Source organism: Suricata suricatta, chromosome 2 (assembly GCF_006229205.1).
Source record: "Suricata suricatta isolate VVHF042 chromosome 2, meerkat_22Aug2017_6uvM2_HiC, whole genome shotgun sequence".
NCBI lineage: Eukaryota > Metazoa > Chordata > Mammalia > Carnivora > Herpestidae > Suricata > Suricata suricatta.
In genome coordinates this window covers 172,603,808-172,618,965 of record NC_043701.1, presented here as the reverse complement: position 1 = coordinate 172,618,965, position 15,158 = coordinate 172,603,808, and the positions used below count along the sequence as shown (strand labels likewise).

At 37.8% G+C, this 15,158-nt stretch overlaps 1 protein-coding gene and 1 long non-coding RNA gene across 2 annotated transcripts in view; one reads left to right on the top strand and one right to left on the bottom strand.

Moving 5' to 3' along the window:
• CCDC172 (coiled-coil domain containing 172) overlaps positions 1–8,270 on the bottom strand; it is a 57,241-nt gene extending 48,971 nt beyond the window's left edge. Inside the window, exons 1-2 of the mRNA XM_029920437.1 lie at positions 7,931–8,270; positions 7,678–7,763 (exon numbers count right to left, since the gene is read on the bottom strand). Coding sequence (XP_029776297.1) covers positions 7,678–7,763; positions 7,931–8,270 — 426 coding nt within the window. The remainder of the gene's footprint in view (positions 1–7,677; positions 7,764–7,930) is intronic.
• Positions 8,271–8,341: 71 nt separating this feature from the next.
• Positions 8,342–14,906, top strand: LOC115273715. The gene is made up of 3 exons (XR_003900915.1): positions 8,342–8,605; positions 9,194–9,315; positions 14,740–14,906. It is a non-coding gene; the product is annotated as an uncharacterized LOC115273715 (long non-coding RNA).
• The last annotated feature ends 252 nt before the right edge of the window (positions 14,907–15,158 follow it).

Sequence of the window (15,158 nt, the reverse complement as noted above, 5' to 3'; positions counted from 1 at the left end):
CGTACTCCCTGGAATAATACATGTTTAATGTCTTTGTCTACTTTTTTTTTTTAAATAAATTCAATCAAGTGATTTTCTTCAAGCATCTCAAGCCATCATTGAGTTCTTGTCCAAAATAAAGGAATTTTGAGCGCATGTTAATAACATAAGGGCTTTTTAAGGACCCCAACATAAAACAAGTCTTATAGGACAGAGGGATAACTTACAGAGGAAAACCTGGAATTATATTCTTTCATGTATGACAAATAAGGCCAAGATTAAATGCCAAACATAATCAATTAGCCTTACATATTTCAACCAACTACAGGAACTCTCTACATGGCCCTCTGGCCTTAACCACTGAAATATTTGTTGTAGAAACTGCATGTGCCTCAAAACACATTCTTCCTTTCCTTGATTAAGCATTACTTCTCAGAAAACTGTGCCATCCCTAAAGTGTCCACTGAATTTGGGAGGATTTTCTACTCTTGACCACAATTATTGAGTCAGGGCAGTCACTTGTCACAATCTGTAGAAATGAGATGAAAGAAGGTATCTGATGAGGATAATCTCCTTGCTTTTCATAGGAAGCTTCTGCAAACTTCCTTCTCTCCCCCTCCCCACCCCGATTCAAAATGAGAAAGCGTGAGACTCTAGGAGCTGTTACTTTTAGGGGAACATAAGGACAACCAGCATTCTACCATTCTTCTTTATTAACAAAATTACAATTTTACTCAGAGCAGGAATGCATCCAGTTAAAGGTATTTACATTCCCAGGCTCCAGTTTCCAAGGCTGACCATGTGACCACCTAATCCTTGCGATGCAGGACTAAGTCCTTACTTCCCTTCCACCAAACAGTAATAAAGCCACATGAGGAGAAGCTGTTTGATTTTCACACTCTCCTCCTCTTCCAGCTGGAATTCAGATATGATGCCTGGGGATGGAGCAGTTCTCTGACTAGAAGGATGAAAGCCACAGGCTAGGGATGGTGCTATAGAAGGAATGTTTTAGTCCTTAAACCTTTCAGGATTTCCTTGAGCACCTTAATAAATTGCCCTGGGCTTCCTACTGCCAGACATCCCATTACATGGAAAAACTAGCCCCTTATTTGGTAGCGCCAAATGGTTAGATCTTTGTTATAGGCAAGCTGATGCAATTCCAACGGACATGGACATAACTGCTGAATCCAATATTTGATTTTCAAATATGTAAGAAGTAGTTTCTCAAAATTGTTGAAGCTGTTTTGAATTGGATTTCTGTTGTTTGCAACCAAGAGCTCCTAAACTGATAGAGCCCTCTAAGGAAGAGGTGATCCTTCTGACTTGACTCTAAACCTTCAAGGGCAAAGGCTGTATATTATTCATCCTATCTTGCCACGTGACTGAAATGGATCTCTACTAATGAGGAGCCCATATGATTACCGGGAAGCCTTTGCCAACTCACGATATTACCTTCCTTGCATAAGGCCACCCAACTGGAAAAGCAGAGGAGCAGAGAAATGAAACATTGTTATTAATAATTTCATTAGACATATACGACAGATGCTCATCAATATTGCTGAAATACCAAAGCAAGGAGGCTTTTAATAAATCACGCCTTTAGTTTTCTCTGTCTCCAAACTCTTCTACATCCGCATCCTGTCCTGATTCCTTTCTTTGTACTCCACTGCTAGAGGCAAGGCCTCTCTGGTTAACCTCACGCAGATTCAGATCTTCTCTCTATTACTTACCACTTATGTGACCTCATCTAGTTACTTCATTTCTGAGTCTTCACTTTCTGAAATGACGAAGGGTAGAACAATCCCACCAACCTCGCAGAATTCTTGTGAGAACCGAGACAGTGTTTGTAAATGCTTAGCACAAGGCATGACATACAGTAAGTGTGCTCAGTGTCCCCTTTTATTTTTAGTTTTTACAACAGAGGAGGCATCCCACCTTTTGTCTAAGGCTAACTGTTACCTTATGCTCTGGACGCCATCTTCCTTCCACCTCCTCAGAGACTTTTAGCTAGTGATTATCTTTTCTCTCTAGTCTTTTTTAAGTTTACTCATGAGAGAGAGAGGGAGGGAGAGAGAGAGAGAATGAACATGAGCAGGGGAGGGACAGAGAGAGAGAGGGGGAGAGAAAGAATCCCAAGCAGGCTATACAAGCTGAAACCCATGAACCATGAGATCACAGTCTGAGCCAAAATCAAGAGTAGGATGCTTAACTGACTGAACCACTCAGGGGCCCCTCTCTAGTCTATCTTTAACCTCTCTCTGTAGAGCCCTTCCAAGAATATGCATAACATGATGATGATGATGATGATGACAATGACAATGGTAACAATAATGATGAAACAGCAGATGACAGGGTCTGAAGATAGAAGAATTGTCCTTTGACAGAAGGAAGGGCATGCCTTCATAACAGGAAGAAAAGGGGAGAAAACAGGCCTTCACATAGGCAGGTTTGGAGAACTGTAGGTGGGAAAATAAAAATATTTTCTGTTGGATGATTTCTATTTTTTCTCAAACAAAAGGCAAAGTTATTGCCTAAGCGTTAAATCGTTAAGAAGAAAGAATAAAACATATAAAAATAGTAAGGTTTAAGTAGTCACCGGAGAGGATGAGAAAGAAACAAAAACCATTTCCAGGCAGTGTGGAGGTCTCAGCTGAAGCCGAGGCTAACATCCAGGAATACTGGACCCGAGCTTCCCTGGAGCTGCCCACGTGCTGATGCGGCAGCAGGGAATTGGTTCACTTGGAGTTGGGAGTCTTGCAAGGGGTGGGGGTGAGGGTGAGAAAAAAGGAGAGAGGAATCAGAAGGAAGACTGGAGTGACCAACCATGAAATCTAAGAAAAAAGAGGGAAATGAATACACAGAAAGTACAAGTGGAGAAGGACAGAAATGGATTCAAGGTCCAGAAGAAATTGAAGAACAAATACCATGGGGAAAAAAAAGTGAAATATTTTATTGGTTTTGAAAGTGAAGTGGTTTTTAGGTGGTGGTAAAGGTCAGAATACGATTATGGAACTAGGTGGCTGAGGTGGGACAGAAACAAAGTCACTGAAAACGTGGCAACCAAAGAACCAACAGGCCAGCATGGTAGCTGAATAGTCCATATAGACAAGGACATTCATAATGATGGCAAGAGGTGGCACAGAGTGGAAGCCTGGGACCAGGTACCAAATTCTAAAGAACGAGTGAGTAAGGTAACAGAAAAGAGAAGAGGGGAAAATACGGTAGAACACAGTGTGAGCCACCATAAGAGGGTGGAGAAATATTCTGGAAGTAGCAATGGGGAGTGAAGAAAACATCCACCAAACCTCTCTGAAGTTCTTCAGTGTGAAAGAAAAATACTCCATAGAACAGACTCCAGACTCAGAAATACATTGACTGGCTATGTAACTGTACACATGACCAAGGTGAATGTAAAAGAGAACATACCTAACGTTTTATACTGCAATTTTAGAAAAATCAGCTGTACACGTTCAGGATAGGAAGGATTTTGCTTAAAGATCTTTCATGTGATGAAGCCAGAGAGATGGCAACTAAATGTCACTACGCCCAAAAGTGTCTTGGCCACGATTAATGAAACTATAGGAATATGTTAAATTGTGATAACCAGAATTTCCATGTTACTTTCTAAAATTGAGATTGAATAATTCGCATGTACTCCTTTTTAAACAATGTTGATTAGAGGGAAGAAATAATGCTGTTCTTTTATTTATGTTTTTAAGTAAGTTTCAATCAACAATAAAATTAAATTTAAGAAGGATATAAATTTTTCTTTGATTCAACTTTTACAAAATGGAAAATCTCGTGGTGCCTGGGTAGCTCAATCGATTAAGTGGCCAACTTCCGCTCAGGTCATAATCTCACGATTCGTGGGTTCAAGCCCCACATCGTGCTCTGTGCTAACAGCTCAGAGCCTGGAGCCTGCTTCAGACTCTCTGTCTCCCTCTCTCTATGCCCCCCCCCCACTCAATAATAAATTTTAAAAAACATAAAAAAACCAAAATGGAAAACCTTGGTAACAAAACTCCCTTTCAATATTATACAGAACAATTTGTGATTTTGTTCTTCTCCAAATTAGGTAACCTAGTACTAACAGACGTGACTTTACCTGCTGTTTTGGGAGGGTCCCTAACTGGGGCCCTATCATTCAAGTTCTAATTACATGCTACCTGGGTTTTACAGAACAGGAAAAAAAAAATAAGTACTGTACTTCCTAAATACATTTTATCAACTTAAGAAAAAAGAATATGCTCATTTTAAAGAAAAGTAAAAGAAACCACCTTAAGCTATTTGTTTATTTCAATATAATTTTCTTTAAAAAATTTGTGTAACATTATTTTATGACTTATATTGTTTATACAGTAAGTTAAAACTGGGAGAAGAAAAATTAAAATATCCTCAGACTTTCCTCCATTGATCTTCTCTTGAGGCAGTGTGGCATTATGTGAGGTTTTATGTAGTGTGTTTTTAAAGATTAAATGCCCACGTTTTAACTATATACTATATTTAAAACAAACAAAATACCTTTGAAATGGTAAGGAAAAAACTACAAACGTCCTGTGAGTCCTTTATTTTGATTTCTCTGTCATCAATACCATAAACCTTCCCTTGACTATCAGAAGCTTTAGGTTTATTGGTAAGCCTTCATGCGAATCCAGGGTGTGCGTCTATCTTTCTGTTTCCGTGTTGCCAAACCTAACCAGCCGTCCTGTAGCTCTCCAATTCACAACGTACTCATACAGGATAATCTGAGACTTCTGCAACCATGTGTTTTAAAGGGCTCACCGAGCCCTGAAAGGCAAATGCTATCATTCAAGTTCTAATTACATGCTACCTGGGTTTTACAGAACAGGAAAAAAAAAATAAGTACCGTACTTCCTAAATACATTTTTTGACCACAAGCAACCTCCAAAATAAATGCCCCAAATATTTTCTGAATGTATCACCATACAAATAGCTCAAGCACTGGCCTATTCAAATTGTGTTCTAGTTTCTCCCTATGCCGCTGCCACTTGATAAATTGGTCAATAAATGCCAAGTCAAATATGCAAGTAAATATATCTTCATTGTTATTGGCAGACATATAATTAACTCTGAGAATAAAAGATACAAGAATTCAATTTATGATTACTTCTTCAGTTCTTCCCATTAGTCATTTACATCATAATTGTGGTTCCACTTTTAAAATCTTTATCCATACACATCCACACACACACCACTCTGACTGTATTATAAATCAAATTATTTCAATTACAAATTAGTATTGTATGAACTGCAAACCTCATACGTTAATTTTATTAGTAAGATACAATTGTACTATTACCCACGTGTATGAGCGGATTAAAAGACAATGCACATTTAAGAGCCAATATTAATTAGTAATTTCAGCTGATGTTTCTAAACAATGTTAAGGATTTGCTCTGTCCTTTCTCAAGTATAAATATTTGTGTCAACATTTTTTTATGAATGTGTGTTTATCAACAAACTGCATTTCTATTTAGACAAAAGAGGTTGCGGAAAAAAAATAGTACAAAAAGTAAGCCTATTTTTTTTTTCAAAGAAGATACACAAAGAGCAATTTTTTTTAACATTTGTTATCTGTCAGGTCAATATCTTCACCAAACCAGGAAAAATACATTTTGTATAAAAACTTACGTAAGTGACCTTTTAAAAATTGCCCTGAACTTAATGCAGGCTTCAGTTCCATTATTATACGTGGATTTCATGAAGAAAAATATTTAAGATGAACTCAAGAAATCTGTTTCTTTTATTTTTCATATCAAAAAAATTTTTTAATGTTTGTTTATTTTTGAGAGAGAGCGAGTGAGCGAGTGGGGCAGAGGGAGAGGGAGACACAGAATCCAAAGCAGGCTCCAAGCTCTGAGCTATCAGCACAGAGCTAGAAACTGGGCTCGAGCTCACCGAGAGATCATGACCTGAGCCGAAATCGGACGCTTAAAACAGACTGAGCCACCAGGTGCCTCAAGAAATCTTGTTTAACAAAATTTGCTATCATTACTCAACTGTCACTTTCATTATGGTAACTTAATTGCTTTAATTATATATCATGGACAAGCCATTTAACCTCTGTGTTTCCTCACCCATAGAGGGGGATTCGTTATGGTGCCTCATCACAGGATTCCCGGCAGGGATAAGGAAGGAGTTAATACGGGTAAAGCATTTAGAACAGTGCCCAGCATACAGTAAGTGCTCAATGTGTTAGCGAGGCATTATCTAATTGTATGTTTTGCCTATTACTTTTCTTAGCTCCAGTTAACAATCTTGAAAGTTACATTATTTTTTTTTAAGAAAAAGAAAGCTACATCATGACATTCTTAGTACTCTGCACCAGTTTACAAAATGGTCATCAATAGCTACTTTATCCGCTACTCACAGGCAAAGCAGGACCTAGGATCTCACTCAATAACATGTTGTTCGAAATTCCACAGCACTCGCCCTTTTGTCTTACTGCTACTACTTATCAATTCATTCACACACCAAAGCAAACTATGTGCTGGGAATTAGATACAAGTTGTGGGAACAAAAGATGGGTAAGGAAAAAAAGCCAGATGTGTTGTTCCCAAAACAGTGAGGGATACAAACACAAGGGTATACTGTTATCTAATTATAACATGGTACCACGAATGCTATAATAAAAAAATGTTCTAAGCTGTCCAAGGGCGGGCTTCACAGGTCACCAGGTAGAGAAGGGATCTAGGATTACTTTGTTGACAAAGACACCTAGAAATCCCTCACACTGGTAAGTTAAAATAGACACTTTTTAAGCAAACAGACTTCCTCAAAAAGATTTCCCATTGCATACAGCTTGTTTAGTTTATCTCTAGGTGTCGAATAAATATTTTTGAATGCCTGTCTCTCATAGCGGGCCTTCACTGGGGCATATTTGGATGATGCTCTTAGCTCCCTTCCTCCCAGAGCTCAGAGAAATCCTCCTAAAACCACTTTTATCACACCACTCCCTGATCAAAAGCCTGGAATAGTTTCCTCCTAGTCCCAGATATCAGCTCTGCTTTGACTAGATTTCTCTCCCAATATGCCCTGGGCATGATTCCTTTTTGTTCATATCTTCTCTCTGCCCCCAAATGCTTTACTCTTATTACTTGTTTCTGCCTTTCCAAAATTCTACCCACCCTTCAAAATCCTCCTTCAAGAAGCGATCAGATGTCCTTGCTTCTACTGAAAACAACAGAACTTTCCAAAGGAGGAAGAAAACCGAGAAATGCTAGTGAAAATACTACACTTTTGGATGAAAGAAATGCCCAACACGTGGCAGAGAACTGAACAACAAAACGCAGAGGGCTGGTTCCAAAGTTAATACTCAATTGTTACATCAACACAGCACACTTCTTAAATTATTTATTATGCAAAATGTATACACTGCACCAACTACTTTTTGAACGATTTTTTTTTCCCTGTGACATCGGGCTCTTTTAAAAAGTTAACCATCCTCCAAATGGGACAATCCATTCATTACTTTTAAACTGGTTTCTTTAGGACTAGATCATATTAGGACTCAGCGCTTGAAATACTAGCCAGCAACGCGGAACCACACTCACCAGCCTGGGAATGTGCTTCCTACTTGAAGGCAACTAGTTACAGAGCAAAATATCCTCAAAAAGCCAAGTCAAGACAGATTTTTTTTTTCAAGTGACAATAAGCAAGTTCTACCCGTCAATATACCTTTGATTCCAACTTGATTTTCTCTTCATTCAGCATCTCCGTTGCTTTCTTAATTTCTTGGCGACATCTGTTAATTTCCGACCTTACTGTAACACAAATGCAATCCGTAAACACCTCCATCTGTCTGAAGCCCCCAAGTCCGCTCACGTGGACAGCGGACACCCCCGGCTCGGACCAGGCCTGCGGGGCTGCCTGGGGCCCCAGCCCCCACCTCGAGGAGTCAGAGGCCCCAGCAGGAGACAGAAGCACCCACCTTCTCGGATCAAGCGGCGACTCTCCTCCGCCTGATGCTCCGAGAAGATGATGTGCTGAAACAAGGAGTCTAGACTCATGTCAGGCCCGGGCTGCCACGGACGCCTCCTGCGCCCCTCCACATCCGGCCGCGGGTCCTGGAAAGCACAACCGGAAGGAGCCCTGCTCCAGGGCGGTTCTTCCGGGACCGGCCGAGGCTCCACACAGAGAAGCGGGCCGCCAGCCCGGCTCCGGGCCTTTGTTCCCCTGTTCACTAACGACTGACGACCGTTTTTCCCCCTCGCTCTGCCCGGGAACAGCAACTCTGCTTTCATTCCCTGGCTGCACGCAGACACCCTCATTCGAGGCCGCCGCCCCTCTCGGGGTTTCTTTTCTGTGCTGGTGGCAAATAAAAATGGAGGCCCCGAGAGCCGAGGCTTTGGAGCCTGCCTGGGCCGCAGCCCTCTGTGGCGGCCTTTTCCTCTCTGTCCCCTCCTTTCTTTTCAGGAACGTCCACATAATGCTCCCTCCCTCAGCCAAATGTGACCTTCTCAACACTACCACGGCCTGGAGACATTTCCTGCGGCCTGCACTCAGCGACTAGGCTTGGCCTCACCTTGTCGGGGCCTGAAACTACGGCGTCTCGTTGGGCCCATTCTGCGTTCAAATGTTTTGCCTTGCTCATACGGCCCCAAAGGTGTTGAGACCTCTCTTGGGCTTGGGTGATCTATCTCCAAGGCACAAACACCCAGTATCATAAAAAACTAAGTACTCACGATTCTAAATATAAACTGCAATGTCTTATCCTTTGACTGTGGCAAAGACTGCTATAAATGTGCAATGTCTGACATTCGGCCTTAATCATTCCTTTGTAATCAGGGCATATCTTTTTAGTCTGCTTTAAAATTAATCATTGCCTTTTGTAATCAAGCTTTAGTAATATTAACACTTCAATATCTGCACAATATGTGTCAGAGACCAAAGTGGTTGCTAATTAAAGCTTAAACATGAAAGGCACCTTTGGGACTTTTGCATGGGGTTTTTAAATTAAAAAATAAAGTGTTTTTAGTTTTAGTAGGTCAAAATTGTAAGATTATAATAAACATTTGACTTTATTTCTGAATGTAGAATTGACATTGGCTAAACTTAAAAAACTAATTTTTAGTTAGATTGTATTAGAATTGAAGGCGGGTAACATCATCTGTCACATCATTTGTATAAGAGACTTAATTAATATTTCATTACTGCTGTAGTAGATTTGGTTTCAAGTTTTAATCTATTTCAGATTTCCACCTCAATGTCCACCATGCCATGTACGATTATAACTTAATTCTTAAACATTATTATAAAAGAATCCAATGGAAAAGTGTAATGATGCAGAAAAGAATTATCCATCCTGAAAATATTGTAAGTAATAATAATAATTACCATTAGTACTATTTATTGAGTGTTTGCTGGGCACTATTTTAAACACAATGAATTTTACTATTACCTTCATTACCCATCTACCTTTACTAATACTTCATATTAATAGTTGAGAAAACTGAGACACAGAAGAGTTAAGTATCTTGCCAAGGTGGCATACCTAGTGTATGGCAGACATAAAGCCGAAACCAAGAAATCTGAGATCACCTTGAATTTAATTTTGGCTTCGACTCTGTTTTCCTTTGATTACATCTTAAGCAGTTTACCATTTCATTGAAAACTCTTCATAAATACATTTTTATATCTTCATAATCCCCCATCATGTGATGCATGTGTAAAATGTAGATATACTGAAGTAAATTTGACTCTTTTATCTGTTCAAGGATGGAAAACAAAACTGAATTTGTGGTTTGAACCATTTTCTTTGAGCACTTATCTGGAGGCTTATGAACTGTGCCACGGCACTATCAAAGGAAAGGGCTTCCAGAAGATAAATTATATTACTAATTAATATCACTCCCTTCAGAATTATTTCCTGTGGACTTGCACGGGGGGCATCCTCACAAGGAGGCTGCTTTTCAAAAGCATGCTGCTCTTTAACATTCCAATTTTATTAGTTACACTCAAACTCACATTTATTATTTAACATGTTCTTTCTGTACTGAAACTTGGCAGAGTGGAATTTGGGCAGCCTTTGGGGAGCCTAGATGCCTCACTCACACACAGAGAACTGCTGGAAATTCTGGAATGGGATTGGAGGAATAAATGTCTTCATCTTCTGCAGTCTCCATCCAAAGAGTATTTTGGTGCTCTTAAATCCCAAGTTCAATTCTTCTTAGAGGTACCAAATGATAGGTACTTCTATGCAGTGTTTTTTCTTTTATTTGTTCAAACAAACATGATTATATAAGCCCATAATCAAATTTTAAGTGTCTTATAATAATACGTAAAAGTATCATGTTAAGATGTTAAAATATCGTTACCATATACTAGCTTTATTCATATATTTTCTTTAGTAATATATTCTTATAGATATACATGCTAATTACATTCTGTAATATTCAGAACAAAAGTAGCATTACTTAAATTTATGCCAAATAAAAATGGTATATGGCATGGTAAAATTAGAGCATACCATTTTCTGAAAATGTTATCTTTTAAGTCTAAAAAAAAAGGATTCATTCAACAACTGTTTAATGAGTCTGCTATTCAATCAACATTCATTCAACAAATATTATTGAGCATCTCCTATGTGCCATATTAGAGAAACAACAACAGGATTTAATAAAAACAGAACTACATAAAGACTATTTTTCTTCCCCCGGATATTTCTAACCTCATTGGAGAATTATTATATTTTTCAACATTTTGGCATCAGTATAAACAACTGCTCTCAGATGTTTCAACAGATGTTCTTTAGAAAGAAAGCCAATTATTTGCATTATGATACCCACATATGATTCTCAGATCTGAGCTTTCCATCTGTACATGTTTCATTGAATTGCATACCTATGAAATATAAAAGTTAAGATCACTCATTGTCTCTCAACCTCAGACTTTTGTTCACAAAAACTCTAGCACCTGGGTTATTGAGCCATTGATAATTGCTTTGCTAGAAGGCCTTGCATAAGGCTAGATTGCTCTTGTGATTTAAAATGCATTCCCTCTCCTTTCCTAGATTGATGACTTCCCTAGGTTCTAAACTAGGCTTGCAAATACCCACTAGCCCAGGGCATATATATTGCAATGAAAAGAAGAAAAGTAATCCATTTATTTTATGTTTTTCTCAGGGCATCTGCCAAAAAAAGAAAAACAAAACGTGGGTTCAACCAAGTTTAACAACCATTTATTGAGTATCTACTAAGTATAAAAAAATTCCTGCTAGGAACCATGGGGATACAAAATTGAAAGGTACAAACCCTGCCCTTCTGGAAGTCATCATCTATCAAATGAGACAGAGCATGCATAAATAACTCCTAAGCAAGCTGTGTAAGAGACCTTTACCTTGGGTAATGGGAATATGGCAGAGGGAGAAAGAATAAGTCTGATGTGGGTGAGCTGGAAGACTTACCACTTGGGGACAGAAAATGAGCTACATTTCAGTGAGGGTGCAACTCCAACAGATAGCGATAAGGGGGGAAAAGGCAGAAAGTTAGATGAAGCCAACATTTAGAAGGTGTTTAACATTTCCATATACTATATAATGGGGGACCACGTAATGTTTTCTAGCAAGTGAGTGGTCCTGTCAAAGTTGCTCCAGGTAATCAATCTGTGGCACTGAGTTAGAAGCACTAGGAAGGAAGAGCATAACAGCTAAAATGTATTAATAACTTGCTGTGTGCCAACCACCCTGTGAGATCTTCATACATCTTAATTCTCTTTGTCAACCCAATAACCATAAAAGATCACTGCATTTACTTGTTCCACATGATAGTTGGAGAACTGAGGCAGAGAGAACTAACCTGTCCAAATCCCATACAGTAGCAGAATCAGGATTTAAACACTGATAGTATCTTAAGGCAGATCCTTAACCACTTCATTTCCTGCCTCCAAAAACTAAAGGCTGGAGAAAATAAGACTATTTCAGCAGCTGTGTTTGATTTCAAAGCAGATACATTTCCTAAAAAAAAATACTCACCAACTAATATCTTTTCAGAAGATTGTTTTGATTTCTGGAATTTAGATTCATAATGCAATCCATGTATAACAAATTAAAATCAAATGTGATTTAAAGAAAAATAATGGAAAATGGATCATGCTTTGTAAATGCTTGTTTAACCAGCCCTATATCTAACATGAAAAACTAAAAATGAAATTTGTATACAAAGTATTATATTCATTTCCTGATTTTTATATTAGTTTTCTAGAGCTGCTAAAACCAAAGTATCACCTCTTGGTGCTTCAGAACAACAGAAATTTATTGTCTCACAGAATGGAAGCCAGAAGTCTGAATTCAAGATGTCGGCATGGTTAGCTCCTTCTGGGCCCTCTAAGGGAGAATCTGGTCTTTGCCTCTTCCTGTTTGCTGGTTTTTGCTAGTAATCCTTGGTGTTTCTTGGTTCACAGATGCAACACTCCAATCTCTACCTCCATTGTCCCTTGGAGTTCTCTTAATCTGTCCCTGCCTCTTTGTCTCTTTTCTCTTCTTATAAGGATACTGCTCAGATTGGATTAGAGGCTTACCATACACCTCTATGACCTCATCTTAAATAATTACATCTGTAATAACCTGACTTCCAAATAAGATCACATTCTGAGTTACTGAGGGTTTAGGACTTCAAAGTATCTTTTTGAGGCTACAATTCAATGCATACAACAGACCTTAACACTCAAGTTGCAAGAAAAATAGTTATAGAAAAAAATCTGAGTGACTGATTTATTTCTATTACAATCAAAGGATTTTTAGTGTTTAAAGTGTTTTAGTGTTTAGTGTTTATTTTAGGCTTAAGAAAACATCTTGCACAATCCTTTTGTTTTATAGATGTTAGCACTGAGGCCATGGAGGTTGATGGATTTCCCCAACATTGCACAGGCAATTAATGTCAGAGCTAGTCTAGAACTCCTTCCTAATTCCTTCTGCTCCAATGAAAGATCTTTTTTGTTCACCAGTGGCTTTCAACTACTTCAGTTAAAACAACTCCTCTTTTATCTTTTTTCTATATTGAACTTTCAAGTAAGAGTTTGAAGAAAGGGTTCAACAGCTAGGGTTCAGAGCTGGCCTGCGGCAACTCACCTACTATAGGAGCCCTTCTTCACAAAGGAGATTAGATAGATAGATAGATAGATAGATAGATAGATAGACAGATAGATAGAGGGAGACAGGTAGATAAATATAAGTGCATATTGAGAAAATACACATGCATACATACATATGCATACATATGTAAATACACACATATATATGATAAAATTAAATATATAAATGTAAATACTTAAAGGTGCCAATTTTAGTTTTGGTCATATACTTCTACAATAAGAATGAAAGTAAACTGTCAATTCTTAATTATTGATTGAGAAAGGCAAACTTGTTTTGGTTCTGAAATACATGGCATTAAGAAATTCCAATAGCACATTAGGAGTCACGGGATAGCGAACTCTTTGGAATTAGGAAGCTGTATCGAAGCTCCTGAACTTGGATCTTCACACCGTCAGAGTCAGGAGCCCAGCACAGGAGCCAGGAAGGCTGCCCCAGATGCCCCTGCCGGGGATTAGTCCATCAGCCCCCCCAAAACATAAACAAAACAGACCTTGGAAGCCACTCTCCTCTACCTTGAATAATTAATTTGTTTATTTAATACATATTTATTATGTATTAAATTAAATTAAGAGTGGACATGATATGTAAGGCAAGTAAGAATTTTCTATTACAAAGGTGAATAAAATAAACAAGGGCCTTGAAATCTGGTTGTGTCAAATTGTAGTTTCCATGACAATAAATTTAAGTGGTTTGGGATTACACAGAAAAAACTAAAAGAGACATTAAAGGCTTTTTTTGTTTCTTACCAGTGATTTGTTTTCATCATTAACATAGTCTTTGCCTACGTAATAAGACATGGCTGCTTAGTAAATAAATGGCTTAGCTGTTGAATACATTCAAATTTAAACCAACAACTAACATCGCCTACTCTTACTACAATCTCCATGAAGATTTCTATTAATTTCAGGAAATTAGTCATAGTGACTATTTGGAAATTTGGGATAAATTTCAATGCTTCTATTACTTTCTGTGAATTATTCACAGTAACTTTTTGGAAAGTTTGAAAAAAAATGTAATGTTCACATATACACATAGGCAGAGTGAACCATAAATCCTATTTCTTCTTAAAACAATTTGCTAAATCGCTCACTTATCAGGATAAAATTACTTTATGCTTCCAATGTTTAAAATGACTTACTGGCCTTAGTACAACAGTATTCCATTATAAAAGCCAGACACTGCCATTACTTTCCTTTCACGATGCCATAGACAGTTCAAAATGTTTCATCATAGTTTGCATGGCTCATAAACCTTATCTTTTACTTGACATTGCAGGTGTGTTGATAATAGAATAGGGAAACTCTGTAAGATGGTTAAAGGAAACAATTAATTAGCATTTAAATAAAAGAGCTCAGTAAGAAACATTCTAAACAGAGAATAAACTGATTATTTCATAGGTAATAGTAAGCAGTTCTGGAATAGAATTGAAATGAATGCATAAAGAGTGGAAGGGATTTAAATATCTGAAAACAAACAAGGAAATATTGTAAATATTAGAATTACTGAAGTTGCATATACATCATCATTCGAAATTTGACAATCTTGTAATTTTGTGTTTGCTATGTCTCATTATTCTACTTTAACAACGCGTAGATGAATAGTTTTCTTAAACTGTTTGATAATCTACTTTTACCATTTCCTTTTTCAAGATGTCAATGCAGAGAAAAGCAGGAAATCGCTGAGGTCCTACACTCCACTCTGCCTGAGCCTCAAGTGAATAAATGCAGAGATTGTGCACACGGGATCCAAACACTCGTAAAAAAGATTCATGGTGATATTCTGAGAAAAAATTAATAAAACCTAAGAGAACTTGTCAGAAGAATGTCCTAAAGATGATTTTATTTCAGTAATTGTTGTATTTTAAATGCTTTCATTTTCTTTTGTGATGTCTTTTATCTTACTTACAGATGCTATTACTCATAAAATATGATATTTCAGTCCAGAAGGCTGTAACTATAAATGAGACATAATATTCTCATCTGGAAGTAGATAAGGGGATTCAAATCTCCTGCTTCACGGTGTAAGCTGATTACTGCAGAGGTCAGAAAGCTAGTTTCCACTTCTTTTA